General features: G+C 45.1%; 1 protein-coding gene across 3 annotated transcripts in view; it reads right to left on the reverse strand.

Moving 5' to 3' along the window:
* GARNL3 (GTPase activating Rap/RanGAP domain-like 3) overlaps positions 1-21,931 on the reverse strand; it is a 179,250-nt gene that overhangs the window by 52,469 nt on the left and 104,850 nt on the right. For all 3 annotated transcript variants that reach the window (XM_011988461.1, XM_011988456.1, XM_011988469.1), the window contains 10 exons: positions 18,713-18,788; positions 17,970-18,068; positions 15,730-15,833; positions 14,767-14,875; positions 12,843-12,888; positions 11,226-11,332; positions 8,437-8,552; positions 6,457-6,561; positions 5,280-5,354; positions 1,754-1,865 (listed from right to left, as the gene is read on the reverse strand). In XM_011988461.1, the coding sequence (XP_011843851.1) occupies positions 1,754-1,865; positions 5,280-5,354; positions 6,457-6,561; positions 8,437-8,552; positions 11,226-11,332; positions 12,843-12,888; positions 14,767-14,875; positions 15,730-15,833; positions 17,970-18,068; positions 18,713-18,788 (949 nt within the window). The remainder of the gene's footprint in view (positions 1-1,753; positions 1,866-5,279; positions 5,355-6,456; positions 6,562-8,436; positions 8,553-11,225; positions 11,333-12,842; positions 12,889-14,766; positions 14,876-15,729; positions 15,834-17,969; positions 18,069-18,712; positions 18,789-21,931) is intronic.

Raw genomic sequence — 21,931 nt, forward strand, 5'->3', positions numbered from 1 at the left:
TTTTTTTTTTTTTTTTTTGAGATGGAGTCTCGCTCTGTCACCAGGCTGGAGTGCAGTGCTGCGATCTTGGTTCACTCCAACCTCCTCCTCCAGAGTTCAAGTGCTTCTCCTGCTTCAGCCTCCCAAGTAGCTGGGACTACAGGCACCCGCCACCACATCTGGCTAATTTTTGTATTGTTTTAGTTAGAGATGGGGTTTCACCACATTGGCCAGGCTGGTCTCAAACCCCTGATCTTATGATCTGCCCGCCTCAGCCTCCCAAAGTGCTGGGATTACAGGCGTGAGCCACTGCGCCCGGAAGGATTTTATTACCTCTTAGCAATTTCATAGAGACACAGTAAAGATAATAACTGCCATTTAATAAGTTACTACTGTGTGCCAACCACTATGTAAACACTTAATACAGATAACTTTAGCCCCTCCTTGTAGTTGTGATCATCATCCCATTTTGTTTCACCAATTTTCATCATTATAAACTATTTTCAGCATCTTAAAAAATTATCCCCAATTTAGAGAAACTCAAGGCTCATAGAGGGTGAGTTTTCTTTAAGATCACAGTTTCCAATCATTTTGTAATTTCAAAAATTATATACTGAATTTAAATTATAAATTTATGAATTTTAAATTATCTGCCTTTTGTTAAGTTCATTATAGATACAATGACTATGGGCACACAATTGAAACACGTATCAAAAATGACAGATGAGGTCAGAAACAGTTCCATTATGAAGCATGGCTCACATCTATCATACTTCAGAAGGCACCGGGCATGGGGCCCCAGCACACAGCAGGTGCTTGGTAAATGTGCCCAGTAAGTGCTGGAGGGAGGATGTATAGGTTGTACTGAAGGATGGGAAGATGCTCCAGTTTTAGGCCATTATGTCATTCTCACAGTGGCGGCTTAGGGATTCTCACAAAATGTCACTATGGTAACCAGAGACCGGGCAGCTGTTTCTGGGCAGTCCGAGGAAATGCCCTTTGAAGACATTGTCTCTGTGCCTATGGCTCCCTCTGAAGCCCAGGAGACAACCTGTTACTAGTGTTTAGCTCCTCTGTCATTCATTCAGGGTCTGGAATAATCTAAAGGGGACTCCTGATGGAAGGGACCACACCGTCCTTGAGTCTACACCTGCTCTGAAGTTGCACCCTCTCTGGGCGATGGTGGCTGATCTGTGGTGACAGAGAACAGACTAACTCCCCGGGCAGGCTGATCTATCTGGCTGTCAGAATGTGTGATTTTATATTGAGCTGAAATCTGTCTCCTTGTCAAAATCTTTTTGTTTCTGTATCCATCAAAAATGAGTTATCTAAGGTTCTTATGGTTTGTTTTGGAAATCAGTACTTTTTGAATCAGAAATCTTTTTTTTTTTTTTTTTAAGACTTCGAGAGAGAGAATGTCCCTGAGACAGTGGTTCTAAATAATGTGTCCTTGTTGATTTAAAGTAAAATGTTGGAGCGATAATAAGTATTGGCTCAAAAGGAGATTCTTTTCACAGGTTATTTGATATCCACAGTCCCATCATATATTTTGGGAAGAGAACCTATGGCCCACCCTCCAGCATGCTTGGCTCAGAGTATATTACTTCTGCTTGCCCTGAAAACAAGGGTTTAATTTCATAAGGAAATAAAACTTCGCTAAACTCTCTGCAGACCACACATTTATGGTCCAAAGGGAGTTGGTTGGTGGTCACTCATCTTAGAAGTACTACAAGTTATATGAAAAAGACATTTGTAGGAGCAGCTACTCACTAACCATCCACTAGCAAGACGCCAGCATCAGTGGAAACCAGCAAGGCCTGGCCCCAGGGATCTGCACACACGGCTTCGTGAGGGAAATTACTGCAGAAACACTGGGGCTCCCACGGCTGTGAGGCAATACAAGCATCGGAAGATAAGTGCACCAGAAAAAATACACTGCAGCCCACCAAACGGAAATGTACAGTACCACACCTGAAACAGTAACACAGATACCCCCGTGGGAGCGAAGTCACTCCAAACCCTGGGGTCTGGACTCAGTTACCTTTCTTAGGAAGAAAAGTCTTCTTTCAAATACGTATGCAATAGGAAAAGAGTGAATTCACAGGTTTCTGGCACCATAACCTGTCTCCAATATTATAATGTTTCTCAGGGGCAACTGATGCATTCATAACGGTTTCTAAGCAAGCATTTTGCTTTAACACCTGGGAGCTGGGCCAAATGGTGCCTCTGTTTTAGAGAATTCATATTAGTTTCATCATTAAAGGAAGTCCCACATTATTCTATAAGAAAGTCAGATTCCTGTGTTGCTGATTCAGCAGATTAGTAAAACATAAATGATGCTTTAAAAGGTTGATATTGTTTTCACGTGAAAATGCTTATTGACCCACATAAGACACAAAATCTTAAAGAAAAAATAACAGTTTGTAGAGTGCAAGTGCTGTGAACAGAGCTACTCAGGTTTCCGCATGACATATCTATACCGAGTGAACTCTTCTTAGTTCATTTCCATCTCAGCCATAAAGGGGGAGCCTTAGAGCCACATGTGGATGTGTGGAGTAGGAGGCATTGTGTACCGTGATCTTAATCACACCAGAATTGCGGACATTTTCAACAGAATTCTTAACTTCCCTCCAAAGCATTGGATGAGCCTCAAAGAGTTTGTAGAGATTCTCAGGCCCAAGTTGAAGTCTTACATCTTCATTTTTACTCTCAATCAGGCATCAGGGCCCGATGTGTCCCACCTGGGGCTGTAGTAGAGCCTGTGTGTGCACATGTAGGTGTGTTCTTAAGTACCCAGGCAAACATGCACTCGCATACTCAAGGTAAAGCGAAGGGCAATGGGGACCACCTTTGAAAATAGCATTAGGGCTGGGGGTAAATACTGTGTGTTACTGCTCTCTTAGAAAAGGAAAGGATGCTCTCCCTTTAGGAAATGCATGGCCTTAAAAAGAATATTCTAATTGCTAAGATGAGACTTGTAATGTTCTAAAAAAAACCCCTAAAGAATGTGAAAACATTTGGTAAATGGAAAAAAGGCTAAACAAGTGCAGGTCATTGATTGAAATGGCATTTCCCCAAGAAAATTTCTGGCAATTCTGAATTTGTGACTTCACCAAGAGAACATAAAAAAAGCAAAGTTAATATAAATGTCAATAGGGAGAAAACACAGACATCAGCATTAGGTAACACCAAGACAGAACAACCAGTTCTTAGTAACAAAATGTTTTCTGCCCAGAGGACACAAGTTTGGAACACTAAGGCAGAAAGAAGTTCTTCCCCCATAAGATCCAAGGGCCCTACAGGATCCACAGAGGTGTCAAGGAGGTCTGTGAAACCCCCCAAATTATACTCAAATGCTGCATATATGTGCCATTTTAACCTTTTATTTTATTTTTTTTTTGAGACAAGGTCTTGCTCTGTCACCCAGGCTGGAGTGCAGTGGTGTGAACATGGCTCACTGCAGCCTTGACCTCCTGGGCTCAAGTGATCCTCCCGCCTCAGCCTCCTGAGTAGTTGGGACCATAGGCGTGAGCCACCATGCCCGGCTAATTTTTTTTGGAGACAGGGTCTCACCATGTTGCTCAGGGTGGTCTTCAATTCTGGGCTCAAGTAGTCCTCCTGCCTCAGCCTCCCAAAGTGCTGGGATTATAGGCATGAACCACTGCACCTGGCCCCATTTTAATGGGCGGGTGCATGCAGGGTGTCTACTGCTTTTCACAGGTGCCAGTGACCATGTGAGGTCTGAGTAACTGTTGAATACTGGGGTGTGCAGTGTCAGCAGCAAACTCAGATCTGGCCCCACAGTTGCTCTGGTCTGAGGACAGACAGTGTTTGCCATTGCCCTGGACTCCCTTCCATGGGGGAGCCTTCATGTGGATTCCAACGGGTGAGAATGTGGTCTCCAGGCCTTCATGTCTAAGTGCAGACTCTTCCTGGGCTCTCTCTAAGAGCATGACCACAGTTCATGAAATGATGAGTGCTGAAGAGGTGGGCAAAGCCGGGTTCTTTGGGCACAGAACACTCTTGGGAGCAGCAGGGGACTCTGGTCTCTGCAAAGCCAACTGCACAGCAGCCCATGGGGCCCTATGGAGCTGAGTTTCTCTGAGGGTGGTCTGTGGCCTGCGGGTGGGTTATAAGTACGGACCTCAACAATGGACGCTCACTCTCTGTTATTACCTGGTGAACAAGTTATGGTTCCACAGACTTCTGTTTTTAATATAAGCCTAAGAACTTACTGTTATTAAATCTTACTGGAATCTCGTATCTATAATGTGCTTGGAAACAGTACATTCCTACTGTGCACAGGAATAAGCAGACACTGGAACTGCTGAAGCCTTTGGGAAGGATGCTTTGCCAGTAGTCTTGTCTGAAGTTGGTTGTGGTTTTTAGGGTTAATTATATTTTGAGCTCATCATTTTCCTGAAACCAGACCTCAAAGCACGTAGGATCACATCATCTATATCTTTATCAGTAAGGTAAATGTATTCATAATTATTTTGCTTTTATAATGGGTGATGTGCTATAAATCTGTCCCATTTAACTTTTATGTATTCTGAATGGAGGTACTGTTCTACAATACAAAATCATATTCATAATATAATTTGTGTATTTTTTTCTGTTCTATTCTTGATGATCACTTAGTTTTTACCCCCATGGAAAGTGGAACAGCATGTAGATAAATAGCCAAAGAATTTTTTGGCTGGCTGAGTGAACTGTAGATTAAGCAGTGGTTTTTCAGCTGTGGTCTGCTACCCAACAGCATCAAGATCACCTAGGAAGCCATTGGAGATGCAAACTTTTGGGTCCCACCCCAGACCTGCTCAACCAGAAACTCTGGGGGTGAATTCAATACACACTAAAGCTTGAGCAACACTGCCCAAGAGCCTTGCTGTTTAAAGCATGTCTGTGGTCAGCAGCACAGGAACCACGTGCAAGTTTGTTGGAAACATAGACTCTTAGCCCCACCCAGACCTACTGGATCAGAACATGCATTTGGTCAAGGTGTCCAGGTGATATGTATGCACATAAAGCCTGAGAGGCCCTGTGGGGCCTGGCCTGCCTGACCAGGTTGGTCCTCCAGCAGCTCTGCTCCACTGAAGCAGGGGAAGGCACGCACATACCATGGCAACACAGAGGCTCTCACTAAATGGCCACTCAATTTTGTCTAGGGCTTTCCCTGAGGACTCTGCAATAGACATGCTCTTTTTCCTTCTGCTCCCAAACCTTTTTCCAAGAATCTCAATCATTTCATTAATGAAAATGGGAATTCAAAGTTCAAATTGAAAGTATCATGAACTCACCTCTTTTTTACAGATCCCTGAAGCTGCCAAGCTTGATGGAGCATCCCCTCTTACAATGGATTTCAGTTTTAGTGCCTTACAGAACAGAGATCTCTATTAAAGCATACCAGGCGGCAAAAGCACAGCAGGATAAACAATTGTGATTTGACAAAAATTTAATAAAACAGGAGTAATTGCAGGCTAACATTTCAGGTTCCTCTACTGACTTGTTAATCAAGAATTGAAGGTAGCTGGACATAGTGAAGCCTTAATGACAGTGTCCCAACCCAAATTATCCAAATGCATTCTGTCATTTCAATTAATCAATATATCATTACTGTGATTTATAAACCAGGAGCATCGAAAAAATACAGATTCTCAGGTCCCGCCTCAAACTTGATGAATCAGAATCTCTGGAAATAAAGTCTGGGTATCTTTAAACAAGAACCAATGTTTGAGAACCTTGTAATAATGCACCTGTTTTGGGAAAAAGCTATCTTTGCCTCTAAGCTTCCCTTGATTATTTGGCTTTCCTCTCTCCACCTGCCTTGCCCAGCTTTCTACTTTTGGGCCAGAACTTTATTTGCAGCTGAGGGCACTCCTCCTTCTCCATGCTGTGATGTGCGATCGAGGCAGACAGCTGTGTCGCCTCCCAGAACTGAGAAATACCAGTGTCACATGCGAGCAGGGCAAAAAGAGAGTGATTTTCTCCAATGTCTGGAATAAGGGGATGACTGGGCACCACCTAACTTGGTGGTGACTTGGATTGTTTCCAAGTCATAGGATTGCAATTCAAGTCTTCTGTCAGTGCCACTGCTACTCTGTGCTTCCTCCTGCCAGTCATGGGTTCCAGAGGCATTTCCCAAATTGGTTCCTCACTCTTCAGAAAATCCCTAGGAGGCAGGCAAGTGGTCTGTGCTCTGTGGAAGAGAGGGGGCCAGAGCTGGGCCCTGTGGCTACTTGCCTCGAGGCAGCAGCATTCCTACCTCTGCAGAGTGCTGCTCTCTCAGTGATGCCTGCAGAGAACTGCACCTACTCGGTTCTCAAAACTCTAACTCGTGGTTGCCACAACAATCCTAAGAGAAATTACAAAGCTCCTACAGCAGCAGGCAAACAAAGTCTTTGCACGTGGGCCATCTGGTTAGGATGGAACTCAAAACTACATGTCTCGCAGAAAAGGTTTCAGAAGAAAACTCACCTGCCCTATTCTAACGAACTCTGCCTGGCGGGCCTCCTCTTTCTTCCGTGCTGACTTGGGCGACTCTGGTAAGACATCACTAAAAGATCGTCTATTAAGCATGTTCTAAAAAAGAAAAAAAAGTTATGAATTCCACAAACATTGTTAAGTCTCATCTTCTGGCTTCTCATAGTGCACAAAACTATTTATCCAAATGGTCCTATTTCTACCTTCTGTTTCATTCACTCAATAAGCATTGATGGAGCACCTGCTGTGTACCAGGTCCATGGTAGATGCTAGATTCAGAGTCACTAGGTGGAAAGCCAGCGTTGTGTGGGGGCTGAGGGCATGGCTTTGAAATCAGCAGACCTGCAGCTCTATCACTTACTAACTTACTAATAGTGTGATCTGGGCCACCACATTGCACAGCTCTGGGATGCCAATCTTACACAGCAGCACCCCCTGGAACACAACCAACTGAATTCTATGAGAATGGTGCCCGCAGAGTTGTGCAAATCTGTGGCCCTGTGAGTCGCCTTGAGCAAATCAGTTAATTTCTGAATCTCAGTGTCTTTGTGTGGTTAATACCTGCCTCCTAGGTGCGTTATGAGGTTTAAATGAGGTAATGCATGTAAGGTACCTCACACAGTGCCTAGTGCATACTTAGTAATGTTAGTTCTCTTTAAAACCGTAGTCACTGAATGGGGTAAGCTCATTCAATCAGCAGGTACTGACTGAGCACCTAGTCCTCTGCCAGATTTTGGGAATGTGATAGACATGGTCTCTCGTGGAGCACAAGGTCTACTGGGAACACAGATTGAGTAATGACATGTTTAGCACATGTGATCACTGCTACGAAGGGGAACTGTGGCAAGTATATGAAAACATTTAACAGGGGACCTGGCTTCAACTGGGGGGCTAGGGAAGCCTGGCTCAGGCAGTGATGCTTCAGCTGGGATATCATTACTCATGTTGAAGGACATCATTACTCATCTTGGTACCCTCTCTGTATCTTCCCTGACCTTAGGGAATTGACAGATTACCCATTAAGGTTTGCTCTTTAGGGTCCTGGGGTTAGCCTGGCCCAATTCCTGTGAGTAGTTGGGGTACACTGACCAGGCAGAAGTTAGGAAGTGCCTATGAAATGGTGCTGGTCGGCTGGGCACAGTGACTCATGCCAGTAATCCCAGCACTTTGGGAGGCTGAGGCGGGTGGATCACCTGAAGTCGGGAGTTTGAGACCAGCCTGACCACCATAGAGAAACCCTGTCTCTACTAAAAATACAAAAGATTAGTCCGGTGCAGTGGTGCATGCCTGTAACCCCAGCTACTTGGGAGGCTAAAGTAGGAGAATTGCTTGAACCTGGGAGGCTGAGGTTGTGGCGAGCCGAGATCACACCATTGCCCTCCAGCCTGGGCAACAGGAGAGACGCTCTGTCTCAAAAAAAAAGAGCACATGTGCACCTGAAGTGATAGGAAGGTGTTGGGTCTCATCAGTGTGGCTATGCCTCAGGCCTATGAAGTGTCTGGGTCTTCAGTAAATGGGAATGCTTGTTTCAGTGACTGAATATGGGGCTGGCCAATAAAACTCCAAAAAAAAAGCACCCTATCTCTTTCTACAATCCCACTTTTGCCTACCCATCAGCTCATGGGACTGGCAATGCTGAGTAGTATTACTAAGAACAGCCACCCCAAATAAAGCCGTCTTCAATGTTCCAGAGATTGCTGATTGATACCCAACCTCCCTGTCCCTGGTTTGCACCTTGATTTCCACAGGCCCTGGCTTTCTGGAAATCACATTCCTGTATATGGAAACCCAGTGTCCTTCCTTCTTGTGTAACAATGAGAGACTGCCGGCCCATGGTGGCCACAGCACAGTCCTGACAGCAAGGATCAAGGCGCCTCCTATGTTTTCTCACCAGGGCCTCATCGCTGAGTTGAAGACTGGTGTTCTCAACTCAGACCCCATAAGAAGGAAAGAAGACCATGGACCCAGAATTACCTTATGCAAATCTGGCATCAAATCCTGGTGTAAAGATCTAATCAACATATCCAGGGTACGCCGACGCTTCTGGGCAAATGTTGGGGTTTCCAAAGTGGCTTTTTCACCATTAATTACTAAAATAAATCAAGTTAAAAAGGGAATTACAAGATATCTCTTGCCACACACACAAAATTGAAACTATGCATGTCTGTTCTTTTCTTTAGTTCTGTGACTGGGAATTTTTCTGTTTGAGGGTTTTTTTTTTTTCTGCTTAGTACTTTGGAACAATCCATTTTAAAGCCTCATTTCGGCTGAATAAGGGAAAAGGTCAAGATTTTTGTTGAAATGCCATTTCCTGTAATCTCGGAGTTTTCAACCTTGCTGCTAAATCCACTTTGGAATTCCAAGACCCTCTGATTCCCGGCTGCCACCTGTCTTCTCAGTGCACCAACCCCTCCTGGTCCTTCCTGGCCCCACACTCCATCTCATCAACACACCCTCCCCATCACCTTGAATCTGCAATTCTTCTGCTATTTCTACTTTCAAATCGTCAATGTCAAATCAACCTAGCCCTTTGTTTCATTTCACCCCAAGTCTTTGATGACGCTGATGAAAGTCCCTCTGTTGACTGGCTCCACTTACATGCTGGGTCCCTAGCGCTGCTGAGTGATCTCTAATTGGTGGTTACAGGTCTTTAGTGGCTCCTTCCCTGCCACAGGCCCCCTACAGTGAATGCTCTCTTCCTGAGCCCCATGCTGCCAACACCCTTTCAGCTTCCAGTAGCTACACCCACTCTGTTGCTGACTCTGTTTCAGATCTGTTTCTTGCTCTCTGCATGATCCCCTGGACTTGAACACATGAGACTCGCACAATTTCACATACAATTTCAGCTTTCTGGCTTGATTCGAAAACTCAGAGTATCTGGCAACACTGGCCATGCCACATGCTCTGAAAGGACTCAGTTGGATGCAGTGAGTACACACTCTCAAGTGTGTCACAGCTTCCAGCGCTCCTGACTGTCCTCTGCTCAGTCCGCCTCCCTTGCTCATGTTCCCTGCCTGGCTCTCCAGCCATCTGAGTTGGGGACCTTGTTCTAGCTTTTGAAATAATCAGTATAAACTCTGGAAAAGGACAGACAAAATCATCATCTGTTGCACATGGTTTGCAGTGTCTGCTGCCTCTAATGTGTCGAGGGAGACATCACCACGGACCTTGGTATAGGTTGGAGTATGGGAGGTAACAATACTTGTGGTCCAGCTGGAAAGAGAGGGAGCCCAGCTGGAAAGCAGAGGGAGCCTCAGTAAAGGTGTCTTTCATGTCTCTGTTCTCCTGGGACAGACAAAATCATCATCTGTTGCACATGGTTTGCAGTGTCTGCTGCCTCTAATGTGTCGAGGGAGACATCACCACGGACCCTGGTATAGGTTGGAGTATGGGAGGTAACAATGCTGGTGGTCCAGCTGGAAAGAGAGGGAGCCCAGCTGGAAAGCAGAGGGAGCCTCAGTAAAGGTGTCTTTCATGTCTGTGTTCTCCAGGAGAAAATTGTGGAATCATGCCAAGGTCTCTGTAAGGGAAGGGAGGGGTTTCCCATGGAAGAGAGGCTATCAAACAGCCTGGCCAGGACTTGGATGTTTCTGTGACTAGAACTGACACTTATGCTTGGCACTGTCTGTTTCTGTGCAGAAGAAGTCATGTTCGGGACTGTGAAGGAGTGACTGGGGAGACAGGAAGACAGAGGACAGACAACATGTGCCCGTCCCTTGCCCTGGCCTGAGGGACTGGTGTGGGCCAGTACTGGAGTAGGATTGAGACTGGAGGTTGGGGAATACTTGTCCATGGAGGACTCAGTGAGGCTTTGGACTCAGTCAATGCTTCCTTGAGGCCAGGTGACCAGGATGGACAGAGAGAAGAGAGGGGCACTCCAGATGTCTCAGAGCTGCATGACAACAGTGACAGACTTAGGCAAAGACTGTAGTGGGGAGGAGTTGGGGGTGGCAACAGGAGGCAGCCAGCAAAGCAGCTGCAATACCCAGCATACCTGGCAGGAGGCTGGAAAGCAGTGTCTTCATAGAGGGCACAGACTGAGCAGCGCTGCCAGGACGTGGGGCTGGCAAACTGCAGCGGATGAACCCAAGTAACTTGTTTCTGATCATCAATGACACAGTCCCACCATGGGACTACCAGAAATAATTCCCAGGGGTGCCCTGAGGAGGGATGTGCAGAGCTCTTGTGCTTTAGGAGATGGGGCCTCAGAGTTGGGTATTTGGGTATCACCAGTAGAGTGAAAATATGTGCTCACCAGCAAGTGATGCCTGGCAGTCTGGGTCTACACACATTATGTTCTCATTCTGTCTCTCTCCCACACAATGTGCATGGGTGCACATATACACTCACACAAGTGTGCACACACATTCCCCAACAACTCTCCCTATCCCTAAGCATATACCCACAACCACTCTTTCCCCTACCTACATCCCACTCTCTGACAGATACAGATACATATACAAGCAGAGATTCAGCAATGGCTGTACCAGAACACAGGGCAGAAAGGTGAATTTGAGGCCCGAGGGTCCTTAGTGGATGAGCGTAGAGAAGCTTCAAGGCAGGTGGCAGGATGGAAGGTGGGGATGAAAACACAGGAGAAAACGCACCCAACACGACCAAAATACTAAACATATGTTGTGCAAAGAATTAACGGAACATGGAATGCTTAAACAATGACATTCCTTAAACACTATCCTGGGAGAATCTGAAGAAATGTATTTTGACAGAACAAACTGCAAAACCATTTCAAACCAGAAACTTACATTTCACTAGCAAAAAGTCCCTGAATTCCTGGTGATCTGTAAACACTGGTGGAGTTGGCAAGGGAGGGCCAAAGAGTGGTACGCTCTCTTCTGAAAATATTTTCAGCCTGTGTAGAGAATATTACAGAATTAGTTGGTTTTTCTTCAAAGATCATCACTTGATATGGTTTGGCTGTGTCCCCACCCAAATCTCCACTTGAATTGTATCTCCCAGAATTCCCACATGTCATGGGGGGGAGGTGATTGGGGGGAGGTAATTGAATTATGGGGGCTGGTCTTTCCCGTGCTATTCTCATGATAGTGAATAAGTCTCATGAGATCTGATGGGCTTATCCGGGGTTTCTGCTTTTGTTTCCTCCTCATTTTCTCTTGCTGCCACCAGGTAAGAAGTGCCTTTCACCTCCTGCCATGATTCTGAGGTCTCCCCAGCCATGTGGAACTGTAAGTACAATTAAACCTCTTTTTCTTCCCAGTCTTGGGTATATCTTTATCAGCAGTATGAAAATGAACCAATACACCACTATTCTGTCCTTCCATTTGTCCAGCTGCATATAGGATGTGTCAGGAATATTTGTTCCATGCCCAGGAGTGCCTCCTCTGGTCTGCCAGAGCCGAGGCCACTTCCTCGCTTTCCCCTCTAGCTTAGTCAAGGTGCTTTGAGGGCAGAGACCAGGTCTTCCTGAATCCTTCACGGTCCAACCCATCAAGCCAGGTACCCAGGAAGAACAGCAATGGCTATCACTGAGCACCTGCTGCATACCAGGAAGCATATTTGGTATTTTAAGATACAGTATTGGCCGGGCGTGGTGGCTCAAGCCTGTAATCCCAGCACTTTGGGAGGCCAAGACGGGTAGATCACAGGGTCAGGAGATCGAGACCATCCTGGCTAACCCGGTGAAACCCCGTCTCTACTAAAAAATACAAAAAACTAGCTGGGCGAGGTGGCGGGTGCCTGTAGTCCCAGCTACTCAGGAGGCTGAGGCAGGAGAATGGCATGAACCCAGGAGGTGGAGCTTGCAGTCGAGATCTGGCCACTGCACTCCAGCCTGGGCGACAGAGCGAGACTCCGTCTCAAAAAAAAAAAAAAAAAAAAAAAAAGATACAGTATTGCCTCTGACTGTCACTACACCTGCCAGGGTAGTGTCATTACCTTCACTCTACACAGAAAGCCTGAGGCTCCAAGAAGAGAAAACATTTTTTCCAAAGCCTCAAATAAATGATAGAGCTGGGATTCGAACCCAAATATATTTGGCTCGAAGTTCAGGTTCTTTTTACAACATAATACCTTTTAACAGATTAATATTTGAGAACAGAAAGATAAGCAGGCAAGAAGGTAGACTAGGAAAGGATGAAGATCAAATATATCAAACCTCTTCCCATGGTAAAGTACCATAAAATATCAAACTAACCCTGACCCCTAGGTCTCCTGCATGGAACAACACCGGATGGAGTAAATGTTTCCTGAAGAGACGGTGGCCTTGAAGAAAGTTTTGTAAGGTGAGGGCACTCATATTAAATCAATCAAGAAACACGTATATCAAGAGTCTTATAAAAATCAATGCTAAATTAACAAGCATGAGAATCAGAACAAGCAATCGAGACAAAGTCATTACCTACCTGTAACTGTCATTTTGTTGATCGTACCTCACTAAGGCAAAAATATCTGTGGTGATGGTTAAGGGAACGAATCACAACACTGATGCTCACAACTGACAGCTTGTGCTCTGAAAATCCCTTGTGCAGAGTCATTCTCAACCAGCGCTTCTGTGCTAAGGGCACCTATCACTCTCAGGTTGGGAAAGAACCCATACTTCTTTCCAAGAGATAGCCCACGGAGACTTATGTGAGGGCACCATGAGTAGGTTCAACGTTTGCATGTGCATCCTTTGGGGAAAAGGGTTAAATCTCCAAAGCTGTCAGAAAAGCAATAGAAATATAGCTATTAAACAACTAAGCAGTCGGCAAAGCAAAAAGAGCAGTTCCCTCGCCTGGAAGTACAAACAAGATCCCAATAGGAAATTAGTAATACATTTCATCTCACACATTTGGAAAGGGAAAGCAATTTAAATGTTTCCGCTGTATACCTTCCCTTTCTCTCCTTTTGGGTTTGGGAGACAAAACAAAACAAGCCTGTTGTAGCTGGTGGCAGATTCTGAGCAGAATCTACTTAGCTTGTGCTGGGTTTGTGGAGTCTAAAATAGTAGGAAAGAATCCATCCAGCTTCTTTCTTTCTCCCACTCTTCTGCCTCCCCTTCCACCTCCACCCACCATCTCCCAACCCCTGCTTTCCTTAGCTAGGGTTATGGAGCCATCAATTCCTTAGTGTCTCCATTTCTAGGCTCCCTGGAATGAATCTGCCTTAATCATCTGCTTGCCCCTTTTCAGGGACAAATGTGCCAAGTCCCAAATCTAAAACATGTAACTCAGTAAAATTCTAAAAAAAAATGACTACCTCTCAATCACCTGAACAGTCACCTCACCGTCGCTTCTGCTGTGAAGTTGGAGAAGTTTTCTGTTATACAAGAAGAACCACCTCTAGAAAGGGGAAATATTAGCCCTAAATCTCAGGGGACAGGGGCAGATACTACTCAGAAAGTAGGGATGAAAAGGGAAGAAAACTATAACCAAGGTGCAAGTGCGTATCATTTGCTTCCCTACCATCACGGAAGAAAGTTTGGAAACTGTTAACTTTTAAACACTTACTTCCATCCTCTATTTTTATGTCACAAGGAACAAGTCCAAGTCTCCAGATGCCATGAGTCACCGTGGGCCCATCTCCAAACATGTTTACTTGGAGCCTCCAGGGAAATGAGTAACTCGACTAGAATTTATTCTGAAAATGCTGATTTGTTGCCTTTTGCTTATTATGTACAACTAGTAGAGCCACTAACTTTGGGTTTTGGTGTCATGGCCTGGGACCCAGAGTAACAAGGCCACAACTGAGTGTCTGCTGGGCGGGCCAAGCTCATGCCCCATGCCTGTCTGGCAGAGCTGAGCTCAGACACTGCAGGAGCTTCAGCTCCACTGCTGGACTTTGCCAGCAATATGAGCTGAACAGGGATTAGGAGAATCAGATAAAAATATTATTAATTCTATCATTTCTCAAATTTCAAGAGATGGTAATACAACAGCTATTACCAGGGCTTAAATCAACAAGGAAAATTATTTTGGCCTTTTATCTTAACTTGCAAGTTTTTATGCCTAAAGCAGATTTCTCAGGGAATTCACTACCTATAATTCTTCTAAATCATTTATGACTGAAGAATAGCAGGAAGTTTTCCTCATTTTATAGACTACCTGAGGAAAGAGACCATATTTCAGGAGTCAAGAATTCCCTGAGAATTAATCCATCTACTACTGAAATGGAGGGAGAGAGGAAGGAGGAACTATACACAAAGCTTAGGAAAAATTCCCCAAAAGTGGGTCTAAATCTAGCATTACAAAACAAGTCCATGACAATATTTGGTTTAAGCGTCATGGAAGTCCAATGAGGCTGAACCACAGCTTGCCACACTGGAGCATTTACAAAGGCCTAGGATACGTGTAAAGTGGGAACGGATCATGGAAGGCTTAAAGGCAGGAGAAGATTCCTCTCCTTCTTGGAACACAATGGTGACGATATCGTTTCCAATGTGGCGTTTCCTTTCCACCTGTAGTAAGCATAAATAACATCACTGAGAAAGACTCTCAAACATGGCACATTCACAGAGTTAAAAAACCATAACCCAACATAACAAACCACAGCCACTATGACAGAGCCCTGAACTTCAGATATCTTTGACTTCAGGCCTCCCATGTTTTGCCAGCCTAGGCCCTTGCTCTCCAACCCATCTCCTCTGTTCCTATCTCAGTGGCCAAGCTCTGGGGTGGGTCAGGAGTGTCTTAGATAGAGGTTTTTCCCAGCCTGGTACAGCCCATGTAGACACTCAGTGTTAACTTCCTGCAGTGACCTGAAAACAATACTTGTCAACCATGACACAGGACCCACTTATGATATGTCCTGGATAGTCTCATTTTGACAAGACACAAGGCACACTGAGAGAAGGCACAGAGAAGAGGTAACATCTATACAAAATAGTCTCTCAAGAGTCCATGTTGGATAGAAGAATGTTTGAATCAAAGATATTTTAAAAAAGAGAGACAAAAAAGAGTCTATGAAACCGCACTCGCACACATACAAATACCTATACATGTTTACACATAAACACGCATGCACATTATCTCTGATCCCTTATTTCTCTAAGGTGACAGCACCAGTGAGAACAGCTCTTCCTAAGATTTGTTGAAAGTTCCAATACAGACCGCCAAAAGCATCCCTAAATTGGCGGCTGCAGTTCAGCTCATATGTCAACCGGCATAGCCTCTAATTCTATGGAACACCCCTAAATTGGCAGCTGCAGTTCAGCTCATATGTTAACCGGCATAGCCTCTAATTCTATGGAATCATAACGGTGCCCTCTCTACATTCACATCACTATTTGATGGTTTGTATGTTCACATGTACCTGCTGCTTGTTCTCTTTGGAATATGGCAACATGGTGGAAACATGAAACATGATCTCATGCCCTTGGTACACAGTATAAACTGAATGTATCCCTGTGGTATCATCTGCAAAATATAAACATGCATTCAGTGAGCACAGAGGATTCGAGCCAAAAGGAAAGCATTTTCATTTGCAGACTAGGGAAATACTGTACACAGGACATTCTCAAAGATCATTCGGATTATCCACCCGCACGGAAGCAACAACCCTCCACTTGATGCAGCCCCTACATGGAAAGGCCTCTTCCTCTCTCCCTAAGCTCACTTGCTGTCTGATTCACGCCTTGCCTCAGAATGGAGGAGGTCATAAGAAGTCCAGGCTACAGAGGAGAGTATTGAGCTTCCTTGCCTTGCAGTTGCTGTGAGAGGTACAGGATGAAATTAACACAAGATGACACAAACAATTACGTCCATAAACCAAAAGGAAGTGGTATTTGTGACAGAATTGTTTATGATTAAAAGCAAACGCTTTACAATTAGGCCGACTTGGATTCAATTTGTCATTGGCTATGTGGCTTTTGACAAGTTACCTCACTTCTCTTTGAGCCTCAGTTCCTTAATTTGAAAATGAGGACAAAAGTTGTATCTAACTCCTAGGGATATTGGGGAGACTCAATGAGATTATATTTGCAAAGTGCTTAGCAGAATGCCTGGCTGTATCAAGGGCTCAGTGGATGGTTGTAATGACCATAACAGAGAGGGTGAGGGTTGGCAGTGGGGGTATGAGTGGCAGGCACTGAAGAATTCACCGTGTGCACTCTACGTGTGTTCGAGTGAAGCTGGAGCCTGACAACTGGGGCCCAATCTCCCATCCCTGCATCTGTCAGTTAGGGCACACTTAGCTCTCCCAAATTCAGAATCTGTGATGCCATGCTGGGCTGGTGGGAAGATGAGCCTCCCAGAGGGTGAGGGTAGCTGGACTCGAAGCCTATCACCACTAGGCCAAAAGGGCCTCACACCCACTGCCTGACTTACCTCAAGGACTGACTGTGAAGATCAAATAAAGCAAAAAAAAAAAAAAAAAAAAAAAAAAGAAATAAAGGGAAAAGCTAGCAAGGCTACACAAAAATGAGATGGGGAAAGAACTTCCAAACCTAAGCTTGTAATCTTACCTACCTTCCCCGACTCAGGCTCCCATCCTCAAAATGCTTCCCTTCAGGTGTTTCCAATGTCACTGCAGGTGCCAGCCCCACCCAGCTACCCAGGGCAGAAACCCTGAAGTGTCTTCAAGTACTGTCTCCTTTTTCATCCTCCACTTGCTAATTCTACCATGAAAATGGCTCTTGAATTAGTCCCCCTGTCTCCCTTCTGACCTGTAGCCCTCTCCCATGGCAACCCTATCTCTTGTTTGGACTGTTGCCACAGCCTCTGAGAGCAGGTTTCTCCTCTGCCTCCCCTGTCTGCTCAAAGGTACAGATCTAATCTCACCACTCCCCTACTTGAAACCCCTTAATGACAGAGAATAAAAGGCAGACTTATTAATATAACCTCAAAACTCCCTTCAGGATCACGCCCTCTCTCCTACTCCAGGCCATATTGCATCATTCTCAGTGCCTCATTCCCTCCAGCCATAAACAAATTCTCTTAGTTTCTAGAACACACCATGTTCTTTTCTGCCTCAAGGTCTTCACAGATGTTCTCTCTGCTTGGAATTCTCTTCTCCCCTTGAGACCCTCCAAGTACTCCGACTCGCCCCTCCCTCTGGTCACAAAAAGGCTCAGAGAAGCCTTCCCTAATCCCCTAGATTAGGCAAAATGCCCCACAGCACTCTGTACTTTTTCTTCTTAGTTGTCTTCTGTACTTAGTGCTAAACCATTTGATAATTATCTGCATAACATCTGCTGGATGTGCCCGGGACTGCAAGCTCCTAGAAAGGAAGACCCTATGTTGGTTTATCCACTTTTATATCCCCAGAGCCCAGCAGAGTCCTGGCACACAGATGGTGCTGAGCAGTAATATTCACGGGCAGACCAGGACTTCTCACACTGTCCAGGGCTGTGAGGGCTTATTTAGTTTTACGAAGCTCAGTGGAAGTGCCAAAGAGGTCTATGACTCCATGTTGAACAGGGTGTGGCACTCACCTCCCTCCAGTCTTCTCTCATCCATCCCTTCCCCCATCTCTGGTATAAGTTCAGACACGGGTCAGGCTAACTTAGAAAAATTATACAAATTACAACAGAATAGATCAAGAGGCAGGCTTACTTTTGGTATCCAGACCGCCACGGTAGCCCGTCCAGCCCTTTAGAGTGATTGTGTCACCCAGAAGATTTAAAAATTTTTGAAAAGGCTCGCTTCCAATTTCTGCAGGAAGAGGTAGAGTATGAGGAAAGTATGGGCATCAACAAGTCCTCATTTTCTAACTGTGCACCGGAATCGCTGGAAAATTAACCAGGCTCTGCCAATTCATATGTGGTAAACAGTATGGGGAAGTCACATTTCCTTCTTCCTGAGGACCATGAGGACTTTTCCCAGGACTCCAAGGAAAGGAAAACTGCAGAATCAGATGAACCCAGCTTACTACTGCCAGCCTGGGACCACAGGTGCTTACCATTGCAAAACAAAAATGTTATGACTGCTTGCATTCAGAATAAGCAGGTATTTAACAAGAAAACCAAAATGACACCATCTTATAATTCTTCCTCTCATCAAAATCACAGAAAAACCTTCCATTGCTCTTGGGTCTGTACGGAACCAAATTCTCCAAATCCCACGTGCTCTTCTGTCTCTCCAGTGCAAACAGTGACTGGGTACAAACGAGCTGGTCAATAAATATTTGCCAAATGAATGAAACTGGGCAACAACCTCCCTACAAAATTCACGCTGAAATTGTGTAAAATTATCTCCTCGTATTAAGACTCCAACTCAACAGACAAGCTCCAACTGGCAAGAATGCAACAAGGCAGGACAGGGTCTCTGGCAGCAGAGAGCAGGAGGAGATCACTCACCATTGCTGAACATCTCATCATCAGTGAGCTGCCCATCTTTGGCAAAAAGAACCCCAAACTTGAAATTCACAGAGCCCTTAGGATAATAACAAAAGGTGTTACAGTTAATTTTATCATCACAGCATAAATAGCTCTGAGACGTGCTGTTCGTGACTTAGCACAATGGCAGTCACCAGGATGGACAGTCAGGGGATCCCTTCCTCCCATCCACCTGGGTTTTGACCAATGTTAACAGCAATCATTCCTTCATTTTTACAGGTATTTATAGCTTACAGATGAGACTGTATGCCTTTATGAATTAGTTCGTTTTTAATTTCATTACTAACGGCATCTCTAGGATACCAGTTCTGTTCTGTGGCAAAACAGGGTTCCAACAAATGGCCACAGGAACTCACAGGCCTGGCACCGTCTTCCATTCAACCCCTGAGCAACAGTTCAAATCCCAGTCAGTGAAGAAGAGTTCATTGTAATTCAAAGCTTAACATCATCTCAGGCTGATATATTGTGGACTCTTTTAGAAACAGAAATGAAAATTATGGGCAATTTATACTAAAAGCTCATTTTCCCCAATTCCTAAAGATACTCAATCTGAAGAAGTCACAAAACAGATGTGCAAAAAAAAAAAAAAGCAAGCCCAAGCCAAAAGCAAGCAGTAGCTGGTACAAATGTGCAATCTACCACCTCCAACTTTAAACTGAATTAATTCTGATCTGGTGGAAATGATAAATAGTAGCTTCCACAGGGAAGGGAGGAAGACAGAGGAACAGGGTCAGGGAGTGGTAAACAGGGACTCAATCATATTTTTTTTTTTTTTTTTGAGACGGACTGGCTCTGTCGCCCAGGCTTGAGTGCAGTGGCCGGATCTCAGCTCACTGCAAGCTCCGCCTCCCGAGTTTACGCCATTCTCCTGCCTCAGCCTCCCGAGTAGCTGGGACTACAGGCGCCGCCACCACGCCCGGCTAGTGTTTTGTATTTTTTAGTAGAGAGGGGGTTTCACCGGGTTAGCCAGGATGGTCTCGATCTCCTGACCTCGTGATCCGCCCGTCTCGGCCTCCCGAAGTGCTGGGATTACAGGCTTGAGCCACCGCGCCCGGCCGTCAATTGTATTTTTAATGTTTTGGTTTTTTTTTCCTTAAATTGGGTAGTGTTTTTTTTTTTTTCCTTTTTTTTGAGATGGAGTCTCGCTCTGGGTGCAGTGGCGTGATCTCGGCTCACTGCAACCTCCACCTCCCTGGTTCAAGCTATTCCCCTGCCTAAGCCTCCCGAGTAGCTGGGATTACAAGCGTATGCCACCATGCCCAGCTGGTAGTGGTTTTATAAGTCTTCATTATGTTATTCTCTATACTTTTTTTTTGTACGCCTGAAGTATTTCATAATAAACACAAAATAAAATGTTGGAAGAGAATCAACCTCTACAAGATTGGTTGACCCACCACTAGATGGAGAAATTCTTGGTGGTCAATTAAGGGTAGACAAGGGACAAAGATATTTAAAGCACACTGGCCAACGGGTCAAAGACAGGAAGTCAAGGCGATTGCCAGGATTCAGGATAGCTGGATCTAGGAGTATTAAGAATCTGAAAATCCAAGTTCTTTTTTTTTTTTTTTTTGAGACAGAGTCTCACTTTGTCGCCCACGCTGGAGTGCAATGGAGTGATCTTCGGCTCATTGCAAGCTCTGCCTCCCAGGTTCACGCCATTCTCCTGCCTCAGCCTCCGGAGTAGCTGGGACTACAGGTGCCTGCCACCACGCCTGGCTAATTTTTTGTATTTTTAGTAGAAGCGGGGTTTCACCGTGTTAGCCGGGATGGTCTCAATCTCCTGACCTGCTGATCCGCCCACCTCGACCTCCTAAAGTGCTGGGATTACAGGCATGAGCCACCGCGCCTGGCTGAAAATCCAAGTTCTAAGGCTGTGCATCCAAACATTTTTCTGTCCCCAACACACCTGAGATGCATACTCATCACTAACAGTGGTTTTCTATACAGGAAGAGAGAGGACACTCCCAAACTGACCCCTCCACCTGGAACTCTTCCACAGTTCTGGGGATGACCGGCTCTCTCCCATCATTCAGGTTTCAGCTCAAGTGTCAATTTCCAGAGCCGCCTTTCCTGATCTCCCCATATAAAGCCACCCTCCTTCCTGCTGTTATTCTCCATCAGAGCACCTTGTTTATTCTCCTCGAAGCACTATTTACACTCTGTAAATCTTTTATTGAACTTGTGTATCTGTCTGTTTCTGCCACTAGAACCTGAGTCCTGTGCAGGAGAAATCATACACTGTTTCCTTTCCATTGAATCCCCAGTGTTGACCACAGTACATTGGAAAAGATTAATAAATATTCATGACATAAGGGACTGTATGCATAATAAATGAGAAAAGAAATAAACTTTGTCAGAAACAACTTATTTTTCATACGATGTCTCCAAATGATCGCTGCTTCCTGACAAACTAGCTTTTGATAAATTTCTTAGAACGTTTTCAGGGACCTCTATTCACTTTAGGGTTTTATAGCTTGTCACTGTTCTTTCTCTGTTTTGGAAGTGACGACAGCAAGCACATGTCGCAAGGGTCCCTTAAAAAGCTCCTACAGTAATTTGGGGTCTGACATATGACCCTCTTAGAGTAATAGTGCAGGAACTACAGTAGTGGTTCTCTAACTTGACTAGGCATCAGAATCACCTGAAGGGCTTGTCAAAATAAAGATTGCTGGGTTCCACCCCAGGAGTTTTCAATTCAGGAGGTTTGGGATAGGGCCTGATAATTTGCATTTCTAACAAGTTCCCAGGTGATGCTGATACTGCTGGCCAAGGGTCCCCACGTTGAGAACCACTGAACTAGAGAAAAAACCAAGAGGCTGTCAGGAGGCCCAGAATCAGGTCCAGCTGAGCTGACAGCTAGCAAGTCAGAGCAGAAGAACTAGGTCAACGACCATAACTATGAGCCATAAACTGACAGCCTGCTAAAGCCAGAAAGGACCCTATAGTCCACTGAGTCCATGCTCTTATTTTAAGACAGGACAGGAAAGTTCAGGGAAGACAGGGACTTGCGCATGGCTGGAACTAAGTGAACAGTAAGACCACAGCTGGAACTTGGGTCTTCCAACTTTTGATCCGGCATTCTTTCCAATATCATGGCATAATCTTCTCTGAAAAGTTTTGAGTGAAACTGAGATGTACAAGCAGAGTTGGGGCCTACTACCACCTGATCACTGGCCAATG

Source organism: Mandrillus leucophaeus, unplaced genomic scaffold (genome assembly GCF_000951045.1).
Source record: "Mandrillus leucophaeus isolate KB7577 unplaced genomic scaffold, Mleu.le_1.0 Scaffold109, whole genome shotgun sequence".
NCBI classification, from domain to species: Eukaryota; Metazoa; Chordata; class Mammalia; order Primates; family Cercopithecidae; genus Mandrillus; species Mandrillus leucophaeus.